The sequence below is a fragment of the Cornus florida genome, unplaced genomic scaffold (assembly GCF_030987335.1).
Source record: "Cornus florida cultivar Cherokee Brave unplaced genomic scaffold, ASM3098733v1 CherokeeBrave_3.0.0_Hap2_Chr02, whole genome shotgun sequence".
Taxonomy (NCBI): domain Eukaryota; kingdom Viridiplantae; phylum Streptophyta; class Magnoliopsida; order Cornales; family Cornaceae; genus Cornus; species Cornus florida.
The window spans coordinates 50,290,934-50,304,559 of NW_026775572.1; the positions used below are offsets into that span (position 1 = coordinate 50,290,934).

The 13,626-nt window shown below is 33.6% G+C and overlaps 2 protein-coding genes across 2 annotated transcripts; one reads left to right on the forward strand and one right to left on the reverse strand.

Annotated features, from left to right (window-relative positions):
* Nucleotides 1-330: 330 nt before the first annotated feature.
* LOC132294946 (xyloglucan O-acetyltransferase 1-like) lies at nucleotides 331-2,364 on the forward strand. Its single transcript, XM_059792998.1, has 2 exons — nucleotides 331-685; nucleotides 858-2,364. The coding sequence occupies exons 1-2, from the start codon at nucleotides 472-474 to the stop codon at nucleotides 1,988-1,990; spliced, it is 1,347 nt and encodes a 448-aa protein (XP_059648981.1). The 5' UTR covers nucleotides 331-471; the 3' UTR covers nucleotides 1,991-2,364.
* A 1,259-nt stretch (nucleotides 2,365-3,623) lies between these two features.
* On the reverse strand, nucleotides 3,624-8,145 carry LOC132294947 (probable serine/threonine-protein kinase PBL28). The gene is made up of 7 exons (XM_059792999.1): nucleotides 7,767-8,145; nucleotides 7,414-7,598; nucleotides 6,215-6,413; nucleotides 5,971-6,134; nucleotides 5,785-5,889; nucleotides 4,353-4,475; nucleotides 3,624-4,252 (listed from the first exon to the last, which is right to left on the reverse strand). Exons 1-7 carry the CDS (start codon nucleotides 7,834-7,836, stop codon nucleotides 3,983-3,985), a joined length of 1,116 nt encoding a protein of 371 aa, XP_059648982.1. The 5' UTR covers nucleotides 7,837-8,145; the 3' UTR covers nucleotides 3,624-3,982.
* Between the last annotated feature and the right edge of the window lie 5,481 nt (nucleotides 8,146-13,626).

Consider the following 13,626-nt stretch of genomic DNA (forward strand, 5'->3'; position numbering starts at 1 on the left):
ATTCGCTAGTCATTAAATATAATATATATATATATATATATATATATAATTAATTAATTAAGATATAATAAAATTGAGATCGGAGCACAAATTATTATTTTTTGTTTTATGACAGCTTTACCCTTGAATAATTTAGCTTTTTCCATGTATTTAAAAAAGTGAAGGGAACTTGTATCTATGCCACGTACAATAAAAGAACAAAAGGCTAGGTTAGGATACCACATCTTCCAACAGGCGTGAAGACAAAACAATCACCGCCAAATGTCTAATTTATTTATTTAGGTGGCCAAAACCTTAATCCAATTACCATTAATGGGATTCTCAATGTGACTTTGACCCATCACCCCCCACAACTCTCTCTCTCTCCTCTCCCCCCTCTTTCTCTCTCTAAAAAAAGACTCCATTTGTTCCCCCCTCACCGTTCTCAAATCTAAACTGTTCACACCAGAGAGAGAGAGAGAGAGATATGAAATGGGCACAACAAAAGCATTGAAATTAGACCAGTCTCACTCTCTCACAAAGAAGTTCTTACTCTGGACACTATATGCCCTCCTTTCCATAGCTATTATACACTTATATTTATCCCCAATAACCCTTCCTCTCTCTCCCACCGACCACCTTCCTCCAATCAACCCCATTTTCACCACCGCCGCCGCCCCCACCGCCGCTTCCTCTCCCTCGCAAGGTACACACTTTTTGTGTCAAACCCATTAAATATCACGCATAGTAGAGTCACACAAGCACACGCGCACACACAATTTTGTAACAATCCCATTAAATGTGATGAATTTTGGTGTGGTTTTAACACAGTGGAGTCACACAAGTAACAAATTTTTTGATATTGTCTTTATTTGCAGAAGGGGAAAGAAGAGACAATGTTGTTGGGGTTGTTCCATGTGACTACACCAATGGCCAATGGGTGAATGACAAATTGGGGCCTTTGTACAATGGTACAAGCTGCGGTACAATCAAGGATGGTCAGAATTGTATGGGCCACGGGAGGCCAGACATGGGCTACCTCTACTGGAGGTGGAGGCCCGACCAATGCCACCTCCCAAGGTTCGACCCCAACACATTCCTCCAAATCATGGCCAACAAACACATAGCCTTTGTGGGTGATTCCATGGCCAGGAACCAACTCGAGTCCCTCCTCTGCTTGCTAGCCACCGTCTCCGCCCCTAACCTTGTCTACACCAACGGCGAAGACAACAAGTTCCGCCGGTGGCACTTCAAATCCCACAATGTCAATGTCTCCGTTTATTGGTCACCATTTTTGGTTAAGGGTGTTGAGAAAAATGGCAATTTGGGGCACAACAAGTTGTACTTGGATTCTGTGGACGAGCGTTGGGCGTTTGAACTGGATGGGATGGACATGGTTGTCCTATCGGTCGGGCATTGGTTTCTACACCCCGCGGTGTATTTTGATGGGGATAAGGTGCTCGGTTGTCACTCCTGTGACGGCGAAAACTTCACGGAAATCGGGTTTTATGACGTGTTCAGGAGGGCTTTCGAGACGACCCTTAATGGCATTATTGATAGGCGGAAGGCTAGTGAAAACGCACTCGACGTGATGGTGACTACGTTCTCGCCCCACCATTTTGAAGGCGCTTGGGACAAGTTTGGTGCTTGTCCCAAGACGGAGCCTTACAAGGTAGGCGAAAAGAGGTTTGAAGGAATGGACTTCGATATGAGAAGGATTGGGGTTGAAGAAGTGGAGGTTGCGAGGTTGAATGCCAAGCGATTCGCTAGGTTGAGGGTTGAGGCTCTGGATGTCACCGAGTTATCGTTAATGAGACCGGATGGCCATCCGGGACCGTACATGTACCCTTTTCCGTTCGCCAATGGGATCGGAGAGAGGGTACAGAATGATTGTGTCCATTGGTGCTTACCGGGACCGGTGGACACGTGGAACGAGATATTGTTGGATGTAATGAAGAGATGGAACAACCAATCTAGGAGTGGCAATGTCATAAATGAAATGCTGTCGTGAAGGCATTCTCAGTTTAGATTAATTTTTTTTGATCATTGAGAATGTTACTTAGTCGTGTTTAAAGGGAGGATCTCATAGGGAGAGTGCTTTCGTGATAGACTTGTGTTAAATGGAGGAGGAGGAGGATATTTTTCATTTGGTTTATCTCTATTTGGGTTGTGATTAATGCTGTGTGGAGGGCCAAAAGAGCGGACATGAGTGATTGAGAAGTTTTGGTTGGGTTCTCCTATTGAAGAAGAGAGATATGGGTAGGGAAAGAATATGAAAGCAAGATTTGATGCTGCCAAAGGTACCAACTTGTAGGAGAGAATTTAGATTATATGAAATGTATACAAATGATTTTAATGTGAATTTCTGAATACATTTAAAGAGCATTGGCCTTTTCTATGGTTTCTTTTGGAAATTCAGGATGTGAAGTTTTTGGCCACATTCATTTGCACTTGCATGCCATCAATTTGAAAGAAACTCATCAGAGACAAGGTACCATATAAAATTGAAAGTCTATTAAGGACATGAATACAACCCAACACCGGTACATAAAAATTCTAAGAGATGATGAAGAATTTAAGTTGGGCATTATCTTGTGGAGAAAAATAATATAAAAACATAATCCAAAAGATCTTTACCATAAGTTTCTCCTAGACTTGCTCTTATTTCCTTAATCTTCTCCACCACTAACTCTTTTGACATTCCCACCACTAACTCTTTTGACATTCCCTTGTACTTTAATTTATAATTTTCATGAGTTTGAAACCAATTGATTGTTGTTTGAAACTATTTGGTAGCTACAGTTGAAGACAAATATGTGCATTTGATGGACCAACAATAAAGGGTAAATTAAGGCCTTGAACTAAGCTCTCCTTAATCAATTGGTAAACCTTAATGATGTGGAAGAGAAACAAAATTAAGGTTGGTTATTTGCTCTATATTACAAACTATTAAAACAAAAATAAGAAAAAGAATCCGAAATCTGCTTTAAATAGCAAACCCCAACAGAAAAAGAAGAATGAAAAAAATAAAAAAATAAATTCTTGCATTTAGAGAAGGCTATATAGTCGTCTTCTAGTAGAAGGTCCATGGTTTAAGTCTTCCAAAAATAAAAGAGTGTGATTCTTACCACTTGTATAAACTTAAAAAGTAATGGTGGTATTGTGACATGGCAATAGAGTTGAGAGGGAAAAGTTAAAAAGAGAATTAGATAAACTGAGAAGAGATATTAAAGAAAAGTTAAAAAATCATTATCTAGGTGGGACATATAAGGGACAATGTCCCTGTTCATTCCTCTGTATTGATAGATGAATCCCTGTAAGCCTGGCCAGGGCTGCATCAATTGGAACTCTAGCACCCTGAGGTCAAGGTTTCAAGAATAATTACCAAAGTAATCTAAAATTCAAATAATAATAATCCAAAAATAAAATAAAATAAATAAAATGATGATGATTATACACACACATATAAATGATATTCAGAAACTCTCCATTACCTAGTGGACTGAAAGAAGCTAAAATTCAGTGAGTTGTTTATATATTCAATTTTCATCAAAATAAACTACAATTCAAAGATGTTTATTTCTTGAATAACTTGTACAAAGGACTAGTATTTCACATAGATGATCTCAAGAACCCATTGGAGATGCACAAAATTGCCAGTTTCTTCTTTTCCACCGTAATTTAATACAAATCCACCAAAAAGTTTACATCTTTTAAATGAAATATATCAGAACCAAATGGTGGTACTAATAGAATAAACACGACATACATGGAAATGTTCCTTTCTTATGATCTTCTCATTCCCCCCTTTTTTTTTTCTTTTTTTTTTATACATTTCATCTTCTGTGAAATCCATTTATTATAATTAAATGGAATGAATATTTGGCACCTTATCAAACTGCTACAATTGTTACACACTGCTGAGCGCACACAAGAAAGTGATCCAGAAGCCACCGGCTAGGATTTGCCAAACGCTTCTGATAATGAAGAATCCGATGAGAGTTTATAAAGCATGATTGTTTTTTATGGCAAACATTTTCAAGCTGGTGGGGTGTTCCGACCAATCTGAATTTACTTTTGAATTCCAGTAGAGAATCTTCTGGAGTTCTTTTATGCATTCTTCCATTGAGGGTCTCTCACTACTTTCAGTACGAACACAGCGCGATGCTAGGTTTGCAAACATGGATATAGACTCCATTGTGAATGAACTCCGGCTCATCTCTGGATCTATCACCTTGCGCAGTTTTTTCTTGTTGTTCAATATATGCCTAACCTGAAATTTTCCAGGAGCACCAATTGCCATTTCATGGCAATTTAGAATTAACTTTTAACGTACTGGATAGTTGATGATGATGAAAAGAAAGTGTCGCTACCTGTAGTACAAGGTTTTGATCATTGGGTCCTTGGCTCAGGTCCAAAGCTCTCCTTCCAGTCAAAAGCTCAAGCAGAACAACTCCAAATGCATAAACATCACTTTGTAAAGTGAGTTTTCCTGTCTGTTGCCAAAGTAAACATATTTTAAGCTTTAGACCCTCATAGGCATCATTTAAATGAAAAAAAAAAAAAAACCCCATTTCTATTGCTAATCACTTTTAAAAAGAAAGGAATTATAGTCTTTCTAATTGGTAAGCCTATTGCAATGAAGTGTATGGTCAATAAGTGCCTTAGAAATTGGAGGAAAACAAAGTAGAAGGCGTTTTATGAACTTAGGTCGGCAACCTTTGCATTTAATCCAAGTATTTGTGAACACACACTTCTCTGTGAATGATTTTAGTCCAAGGTGGTCTTAGAGAAGACGATACATCTTTATTTATAATACACATGGTATCACAAAAAAATTGCATTCGATTAATTAGTTTTTTCATATTGTGTAGTTTGAGTTCAGAAGCTGTTATTTTGAGCATATTGAGGAATCCTTCATTTTAAGTTAAGAAGCTGTCATTCTGTGCACTTAGTCAGAATCTTCATAACGAAATTTGATTGTAAAATATTAAATTGCTTTTGAAAAGTTATGATTTTAAATTTCTCTACATAACGTCAGTTGTAAGGAGATTACCTTAGGTGTGAGATTCTTGAGTTATGGGGGAACAGAATTTTCATTGTCAAGACAGGGTAAAGGTCACAGTAATCTTTCATGTTTACAAATTGCAGAGGACATATCTATATACTTGTATATAATTCTCAGATTTGCCTGTTGTTTTGCTATTGATACTTGAAAAACAAATGAAAGAAAAACTAAGCGTCACAATTTCCATTATCGAGCCCTCTAGATTTGGGATCTAACCATCGTCATAGTTCTAAAAGGGTTTTAAATTTTTAAGTGCAATGTTTTACACAAAATAAATAAATAAAAGTAAAAAAAAAAAATTGACTCTAATATATAATATATATGTGTGTGTGTGTGTGTGTGTGTGAGTGTGAATAAATGTGAAGGAAGTTAATCAATTGATACCTATGTGCCTTCATATTTTCAAGCTGCATATATTCCTACTAGCTTATCTACTCAGCTGCTATTAGCTTACATGAATATATGATATTATAAGCAGATGTATGTATTGAATGCATATGATCACTTTGATTCAGAAACACTCAATCATTGCTTCTTGTCTAGTTTTTCAAAGTTGATTTCATAGTGGCAATTTATATTTTTAATTCTTGGCAGACCTAACAAAACAGGGAATAGAATGAATAAATATATAAAATCTGTAAGAAATATTAGGGAGAAAACATATAGTGGAAATATTGGAAGAATTTCAAACACTAACGACAATTAGAAATATATCATTGTGTAATAAAGACGCATACCGATGTATACTCGGGATCAAAATAGCCAAAAGTACCAAGAACTCTGGCAGTCACATAGATTTCCTGGCCCTCTGGCATGAACTTGGCAAGTCCAAAATCTGATATCTGCCAAAACAGATAAGAAACCTTAGCATATATTGTCGGCTTAAAAAAAAAATCCGGGATAGAGATATTCAAGTTAATTACCTTTGCTTCAAAGTTGGTGTTTAAAAGAATGTTGGTAGATTTGAAGTCCCTATGAACAATTGGAATCCCAACAGCAGAACTTGAATGGAGATAAGCAAGTCCTCTAGCCGCTCCGATAGCCACTTTGAGCCTTGAAGGCCAATCCATCTTCACTTCTCCAATTCCTAGAATCCAGTTTAAGAGAATTAGAAGTTAAATACAAGGACTTTGACAAGTGAATCGGCTTTTTCGAGTCAAAACCAACCATTTAAATGATCTTGCAGGTTCCCTTTTTGCATATGCTCGTATACTAGAAACCTATGCTTCCCATCAGCACAATAGCCTATTAGGGAAACCAGATTTGGATGGTCCAGTCTGCTCAACATATCAACTTCCACACGAAATTCGCGTTCCCCTTCGGCTTCTTTGAATTTTGGTAGCTCCATTTTCTTGATTGCAACAACCTTCCAACATCAAAATAGAGAGAAGAAATGGGATGTTAGGAATTCACCTACTGTTTGGTGACTATGGTCCATTCATTCTATATAATGATACAGTATGTCTATTTTGATTGAAAAAAAAATCTCTACAATTGAAGAAAATTTGCCACAACAGTTCTTGTGTAAGACTGTAAAATTCAATTCTTTTCCATAATTAGTGATTGTAAGCTATTTTTTTTTCTGAATTGTGAATGAACCAAAGCTGTGTAATTGGTGGAAATTCAATTCTTTTCTAGAATGGGTGATTGTAAGCTAACTTCTTATTGTGTTTTTCTGAATTGTGCATGAACCAAAGTTGTGTAATTGGTGAAAATTCAATTCTTTTTATACAATCAGTGATTGTAAACTAACTTTTTATTTTGTTTTTCTGAATTGTGCATGAAAACAACTTGTTTAATTGGTGGAAATTCAATTCTTCTCTACAGTTAGTGATTGTAAGCTAACCATCTATTATCTTTTTCTGAATTGTGCATGAACCCAACTTGTGTAATTGCTGGAAATTCAAGTCTTTTCTATAATTGGTGATTGTGAGCTACTTTTTATTATCTTTTTCTGAATTATGCATGAAAACAACTTGTGTAATTGCTGGAAATTCAATTATTTTCCAGAATTAGTGATTGTAAGCTAACTTTTTATTATGTTCCTATGAATTGTGGATGAACCCAAGTTGTGTAATTGGTGGAAATTCTTTTTATTATGTTCTTATAAATTGTTCATGCACCCAAGTTGTGTAATTGGTGGACATTCAATTCTTTGTCTACAATTAGTGATTGGAAGCCAACTTTTTATTAGGTTCCTCTGAATTGTGTATGAACCCAAGTTGTGTAATTGGTGAAAATTCAATTCTTTTCTACAATTACTAATTGTAAGCTAACTTTCTCTCTCTCTCTCTCTCTCTCTCTATATATATATATATATATATTTTTTTTTTTGAATTGTATAAAAAATGTTAAATGAAACATACCTCTCCAGACCTCAAAGTGCCCTTGTAAACTTTGCCAAATCCTCCTTTCCCAAGCAAATTCTCATCACTGAAAGAGCATGTTGCCTCCTCCATTTCCCTTAGTGTGAAAACTGATGATCCTTGCCGTCTTTTCGCCGGTGGGTTTTGATTTTCAAGTTGCCAATTTTCCACAGTTTTATATATCCCTGAAAAATTGAATTGGTTCAAAAACATTCAAATTTTGAAAAGATTATATACAAATGATATTATTATAAATATATATTTTAAAAATTTTAAGAAAAAGGGTTAGAAATTTTTTTGAACAAAACACAAAATGTGATATCAATCAGAAAAGAAAAGATGCAGAACATTACAAGGGTCAACATGATCCTCAGACTTGCTTCTCCTGCGCTTATTCCATGCCGAGACCAACCCAAAAGGCATGCTGGTTCTTCTCTGAAGAGATCTACTTTTATCACTTTCTCGACTGAAATCAAAGATTTATTTCTCATGAACCAAACAACAAAAGAGAAAATTTATCTCCACAACACCCTGAGGCATTATCATATGGGTAGAAAACTCAATTTTCAGAAAGGAAATACAATTGATTCTCAGCAGAGAAATGGAAAATAAGCAGAAGAGAAATGATGGGTAGTATTAGAATCCTGCAAGAGTAAGTATAAAGCAAATTATATTTGGAGAATACTCTCAACATACTCAACAACTCCATCTTCCAACGTTCGATAAAGAGAGTGAGAGCTACTCGAAGAAAAAGAAAATAGCAAAGAAAAGAAAAGAAAAAAACTTTTTTTTTTTTCCAATTTTTTTTTTTTTTTAAGAGAAAAAAAAAAAAAAAGGTTTGAATTGCTTTGCTTACCATTAGATGTGAGGTGGGATGTGACTGTGATGTCTACCATTTCCATTTCTCTTATTTAGGATTAGGATTCTATGCTGGTAAGTTACAATATACGAGCATATATATCTATATCTAATTTATAATGATAAACACTAGTATGTTATCTGGTTAGTATGCTACAATATATAAACATATATATATATATATATATATATAATTAATGATAAACACTAATGTATTATTAAGATAACACTAGCCCTTGTTTTAGGATTAAAATATGTTTCTACTCCGTATTAGTAATAAGTCATTTATTTATTGTGCTGTATTGACGTCTGTAGATGTTGTGTGACGAATCATGAAATTAGTCTCTCTTTGTTGGAGGATTGTGACCAATTGTTTTTAATTTTACAGTCTATGTATCAATCTGAAAAAGAAAGACAAACCAATGCTTTTGTGAGTGGAGAAAATATAGCCGTTGAGGTGTCATTTTCATTTATTATAACATTCTATTTGTATGATGAAACAATGTCTACCAGAATTAAATTTGTTTACCATATTGATGAAACAATATTTATAACTTTGGTTGGTAATTAAGGGTTTGTAATAATTATACTACCACGTACACCTGTATATACTATGCTTTTTTTGTTGCTTGATTGTAATTATGTTTACTTGGTTCCATCAAATATCTCATCATCTTGGCATCATTATTTCAATTGAAACATCAATGAAGATACTAGAATCATTTAATTTCATTCACATGATGATGGCTCAGATTTTGTTGGATTTTGATAACTAGAGACCATGTAGTTTAGTTCAATTACAACCCCTTTAGCATTGAAAAGTGGACCCATAAAGTTTAATTAAGTTATATTAAAAAAAAAATTTGAATATAAATTTTGCTTGAACTGGGACTATTGGGTGATTTATGATCTAGAACCGCTGTAATTTCTCTCACACTTTTACTTTTTGAATTACTTAATTCATATATAGGGATGTCAAGAGAATGGCTTGAGACATAGCACCCTTCTTTCAAATTATAAAAACTTTTAACACACCCGTCCCGCATTTTAAGTCGGGACGAATTTGAGGAGCTCTTTTTAAGAAAAATAATTTAAACTTGAACAAATTTAAGATAAATGTTATAAAAAAAAATAAATTTTGACAAATATTTAACACCTCTAGTAATAAAAATGTTGTTAAAATTCAAAAGTATTATAAAAACTGAAAGAAAAATAAAACTCAAAAAATATTTTATTAATCGGAATGGCTTTGGGCCTTTGCGAATTTTAAATTCTAATTTTAAACCAGAAGAGGAACTAGATTGATATTTCTTGTTGCGACTTTGTAGGTAGGTGTGTTGTGGGCGGGTGCAAGAGGCACTGACAAGCAATAAGTGCATAATCCTACAATTGTCTAGGCATGGGAAGAAAAAGTGTTATATATGTAGGTGTGTCACTTCAATTGGTACGAAACCTTTTGGGATAAAAGTGATAAAATCCAAGAGTGCGGGTTCAGACTCAAAGCAAATAATATCATATCATATGGTGGTATGTCATTCTAATTTAATATGATCCCTTTTGGGATAAAACTCAAGAACAAAACAATCGTGCGAGTTCAGACTTGAAACGAATAATATTATATTGTATGGTAGAGTGGGTCATAGTAGTTGGACTGTAGGAGGAATAAAGGTCTTTGGTTTCTCATTTGGAGTTTTTTTTTTTTTCTTTTTTCTTGACATAATCTAAATGGGGGAATTGACATTCATAAAATATAGGGTGCTTTACAGACGTAAACTTAGAAAAGAAAGTGCTTACAAGAACCTAAGATGGCACTTCCAAGCTAAACAATCGTATTTTATATTATATTATATAGATATATAAAAATATTTTTTTCTTTTTCAGTGAGTGCAATGGACAGGTAGACCTATTTCTTTAAAATTAATGCGTGTAAAATATCCTAAAGTTGTATCCACAACAAATGAGTGGACCTTAGGTTGGTGACTTCACATCTGAATCAATTTGACCCCAGCTCTAGTCTTTATATGTTAGTCTAGGTGATGGAAAAAAGTTTACAAATTTAAAAAAACAGAAGAAGAAAAAAGCCCAATTACTTTGGAATAGAGGCCCGCCCGCATATGGAGTTGGGCGGATATGGACGGGTTGGTGGGTTTTGACCCATTTTACCATCCCTACACACTTTAACTGCAAGAGCCCGCATAGGGAAAGCCCAATATTGCTCAAGTCATTTGTACCGAAGGTCCATGATCAGAGAGTGGTGTTTATTTTAATGGATCACAGCCGAGAAAGCCCACATGACCATGGTCCAATATTCAAAGACTATAAAGCTACTCAATAATAATGTGAACTAAAAAAAAATAATTACATGTGGAGATATTTGCGTTTTCCTAAAAGAATAATACTAACATGTGGAGATATTTGCATTTTTCTTTTTGATAAATGCAATTTTTTTTAATATTTTTTGTTAATGTAAATGATAGATATATACCTGGAAATGAATTGGCTCCACACTGGACCAAAAATTAAGATAAGAAATTAGACTTACTCTTATATATCAGATGTAACAAATTGAATTTTTATTATTTAATTCAAAAGTTTAAGTTATTAGTTGATTTAATTTAAAAGTTTAAGCTATTAAGTGATTATATCTACCTACAAGGTTATGACTTTTCCTAGTTACACACACATGACTTATAAGTTAGGACCATTTTTGCCAACATATGTGATAGACCGGTAGCAATAACCTTTGTTTTTACTTTCAAAAGAAGCCAAATTTACTTTTTACTCTAGCTTTCTATGAGCTTTTAACAAAGTAACAAGAAAGACAATTAATTGACAGTTAACTCCATCAGAATATTTTTTTATAATACCAAAATTACCCTTCAAATAAATAAAATTACATTTTTATTCCTAATTAATATGTGGTGTGACAAAACTAACCCCGAAACCCTCAAACTTTTTACTAAAGTTTTATCTTTTCTCTTAGAATATGAGGGAGGAGCGAATTAACTTGAGCATGCACATTATGTTGTCCTAGTGAGGTTGGAGAATTGGGATTGATCAGCAAAATACCTTATAATATAAAAGTCCAATTGCCAAAATACCTTATAATATAAAAGCTAGAATACAATTTCATCTTCTCTATTGTACAACTACGTAAACTTTGTCCCACTCGAAACAATATCAAACCTAAGCATCAAATAGGAATTGGTTTGATTTTAAAAACATGGTATTGATAATAGAATTATATTACAAACCACACTTGTGCAATTATTGACTTGAGTAATTCCAATTTCTATAAATTAAATTGCATTAAACAAATAAATGTGGTTGATCTACAATATTTATCACACAACAATAAGAGACCCAACTTCAAGTATAGAATTGAAAGAGGAAACAAAATCTCCCTAATTTAGATATCTACAAAAAACCAGCAAGTCTATCTTCTTCTCTTCACACTAGTTGGGTGGCAAAAGGAGTAAGAAAAGGAGTAAGAACCATCAAGTGTGTCGCTTAGAAGTGTTACTTACACAATGCAAACTCATTTGCAGCACAATATTTATCCTACAATAAAAAAAACTACTCATTCTATTTATCTTTCCAAATTCCTGGGGCGGAGAGAATTTAAATAATATTTACGTAGGTTTAGTGCCTTAGTTTCCTCAAATATCTAATAATAATGATGTTCATATTTTCTCCACTCCATAATAAAATGCACATGCACGAAGCTAACAAAGCTAACAAATAAAACTAAGTTAGTTAGAATGAAGTTTTTCATGCAATTAACGTTTCAAATACTAATATTTATCTAGACATGCTAGAAACAACTCTTCAAAATAAGCATGAAGAGCTTTGTACGTGACTAATTTTTTTTGAGGTATAATTGAGTAAACAATAATTTGGTGATACTGTTTTGCTTCCAAACCCTCAATCCAACTTCGTAACTTATGCTAGACATTTACCATTTAAGTTTGTCGAAAAAGATGAAAAATATCAAATTGGTAGAACTTTACGCTTAACTTATACTATTCATTTAGGTGCTCAAAAAAAATTCACTATCTTACTTCGGTTATTTCTTTCTCATTTTATTTAAGTTATGTTTGAAAGCATCAAATGACAACTTGTAATTAAGATTAAAAAAAAATAATTAAAATTTAAATTAAATTTCTTATTTCAATTACCAGTCACCAATTAGTTGCTCTCAAATGCTACTTTAGAATGATGATTGTCTAGCTAAAGAGGATGGACGAAAACTTAGCCCAACTTCCAGGGCTAAGGGATGCAATGACGTGGGCCTCATTTAATTGCATGTAAGGGATGCAGTTGGCGTCCACTAGTTCCTTGACTGGTATATTATCACACATTCATTTATCTATTTTAGAATATGTTAATTTTAATTTTTTTTTTTTTTTGAAAAGGCTAAAATGTGTGAAAATGTGCTTCTACTAATGATTGAATAAAAGAAGGGTTTTTACACCTCACGTGCCATATTTTAGTTGAGGTGTACCCTTTTAAATAAATATATAACTGAATTATAGCAGATGTCATATAATCGTACTTTATTTATTCACATTTGGTCATATTTGATTGCGATCGTAAATGAAATAAATTTTTGACTATTAAATTATTTTAGCGTTGTTGCCTGTCACAAATTAATGGAATAAACATGATTGTATCCTTATGTTGGGAGATACTAACAGCTTTTTTTTTGGATTTTCCAATTATAATATAAATTTACCCTCAGAATTTCTATTAGGCAAATTGAAGTAAAAGATTTGTTGAATAAATACACTCTCACTATTACCAGCCAAACACATTCGTACTTTCTCTCATGCCATAATAAGGTGACATACACACGTTAGCTAAAATTAATGAATTTTTTTCTCCATATAAGGGGGAGATGCACAAGTTAGCTAAACTGAAGTTTTTCATGCAATTAGCATTTCAAATATAAATATTTAAAAAGTCACGCGAGAAACAACCCTTCAAAATAAGCATGAAGAACTTCGTTAACTAATTTTATTGAATTGTAACGGAAATAATTTGCTGATGCCTTTTGCTTCCAAATCCTTCCATCTAAATTTGTAATTTATGACTACTCTTTTATGGTTAGAGGATTTAAATATTAAAGTTACACAATCTCTAATAATTTAAGCTTTTAGAATACATGGTGTTAACATGGTATTAAAACAGACAAGTTCCATTGTTCTAAACTCACTATCACCAATTAAAATTGAAACATATGTTGGACAAAAAAAATACATATTAGTATGCTTGCTTGTGATTATGTTTAGTTGTATTAGCCCATCTAATATGTATCATTGGACTAACACGCCAACAACCTAGCGGTACCAAGCT

Bases quoted from the DNA above. Each gene is read 5' to 3' on its own strand.
- LOC132294946 (XM_059792998.1), top strand. From the start codon at position 472: ATGGGCACAACAAAAGCATTGAAATTAGACCAGTCTCACTCTCTCACA. The intron at 686-857 runs GTACACACTTTT...CTTTATTTGCAG, and splicing joins CGCTTCCTCTCCCTCGCAAG to AAGGGGAAAGAAGAGACAAT.
- LOC132294947 (XM_059792999.1), bottom strand. From the start codon at position 7,836: ATGCCTTTTGGGTTGGTCTCGGCATGGAATAAGCGCAGGAGAAGCAAG. The intron at 7,599-7,766 runs GTAATGTTCTGC...TCAATTTTTCAG, and splicing joins TGAGGATCATGTTGACCCTT to GGATATATAAAACTGTGGAA. The intron at 6,414-7,413 runs GTATGTTTCATT...TGATGTTGGAAG, and splicing joins GCACTTTGAGGTCTGGAGAG to GTTGTTGCAATCAAGAAAAT.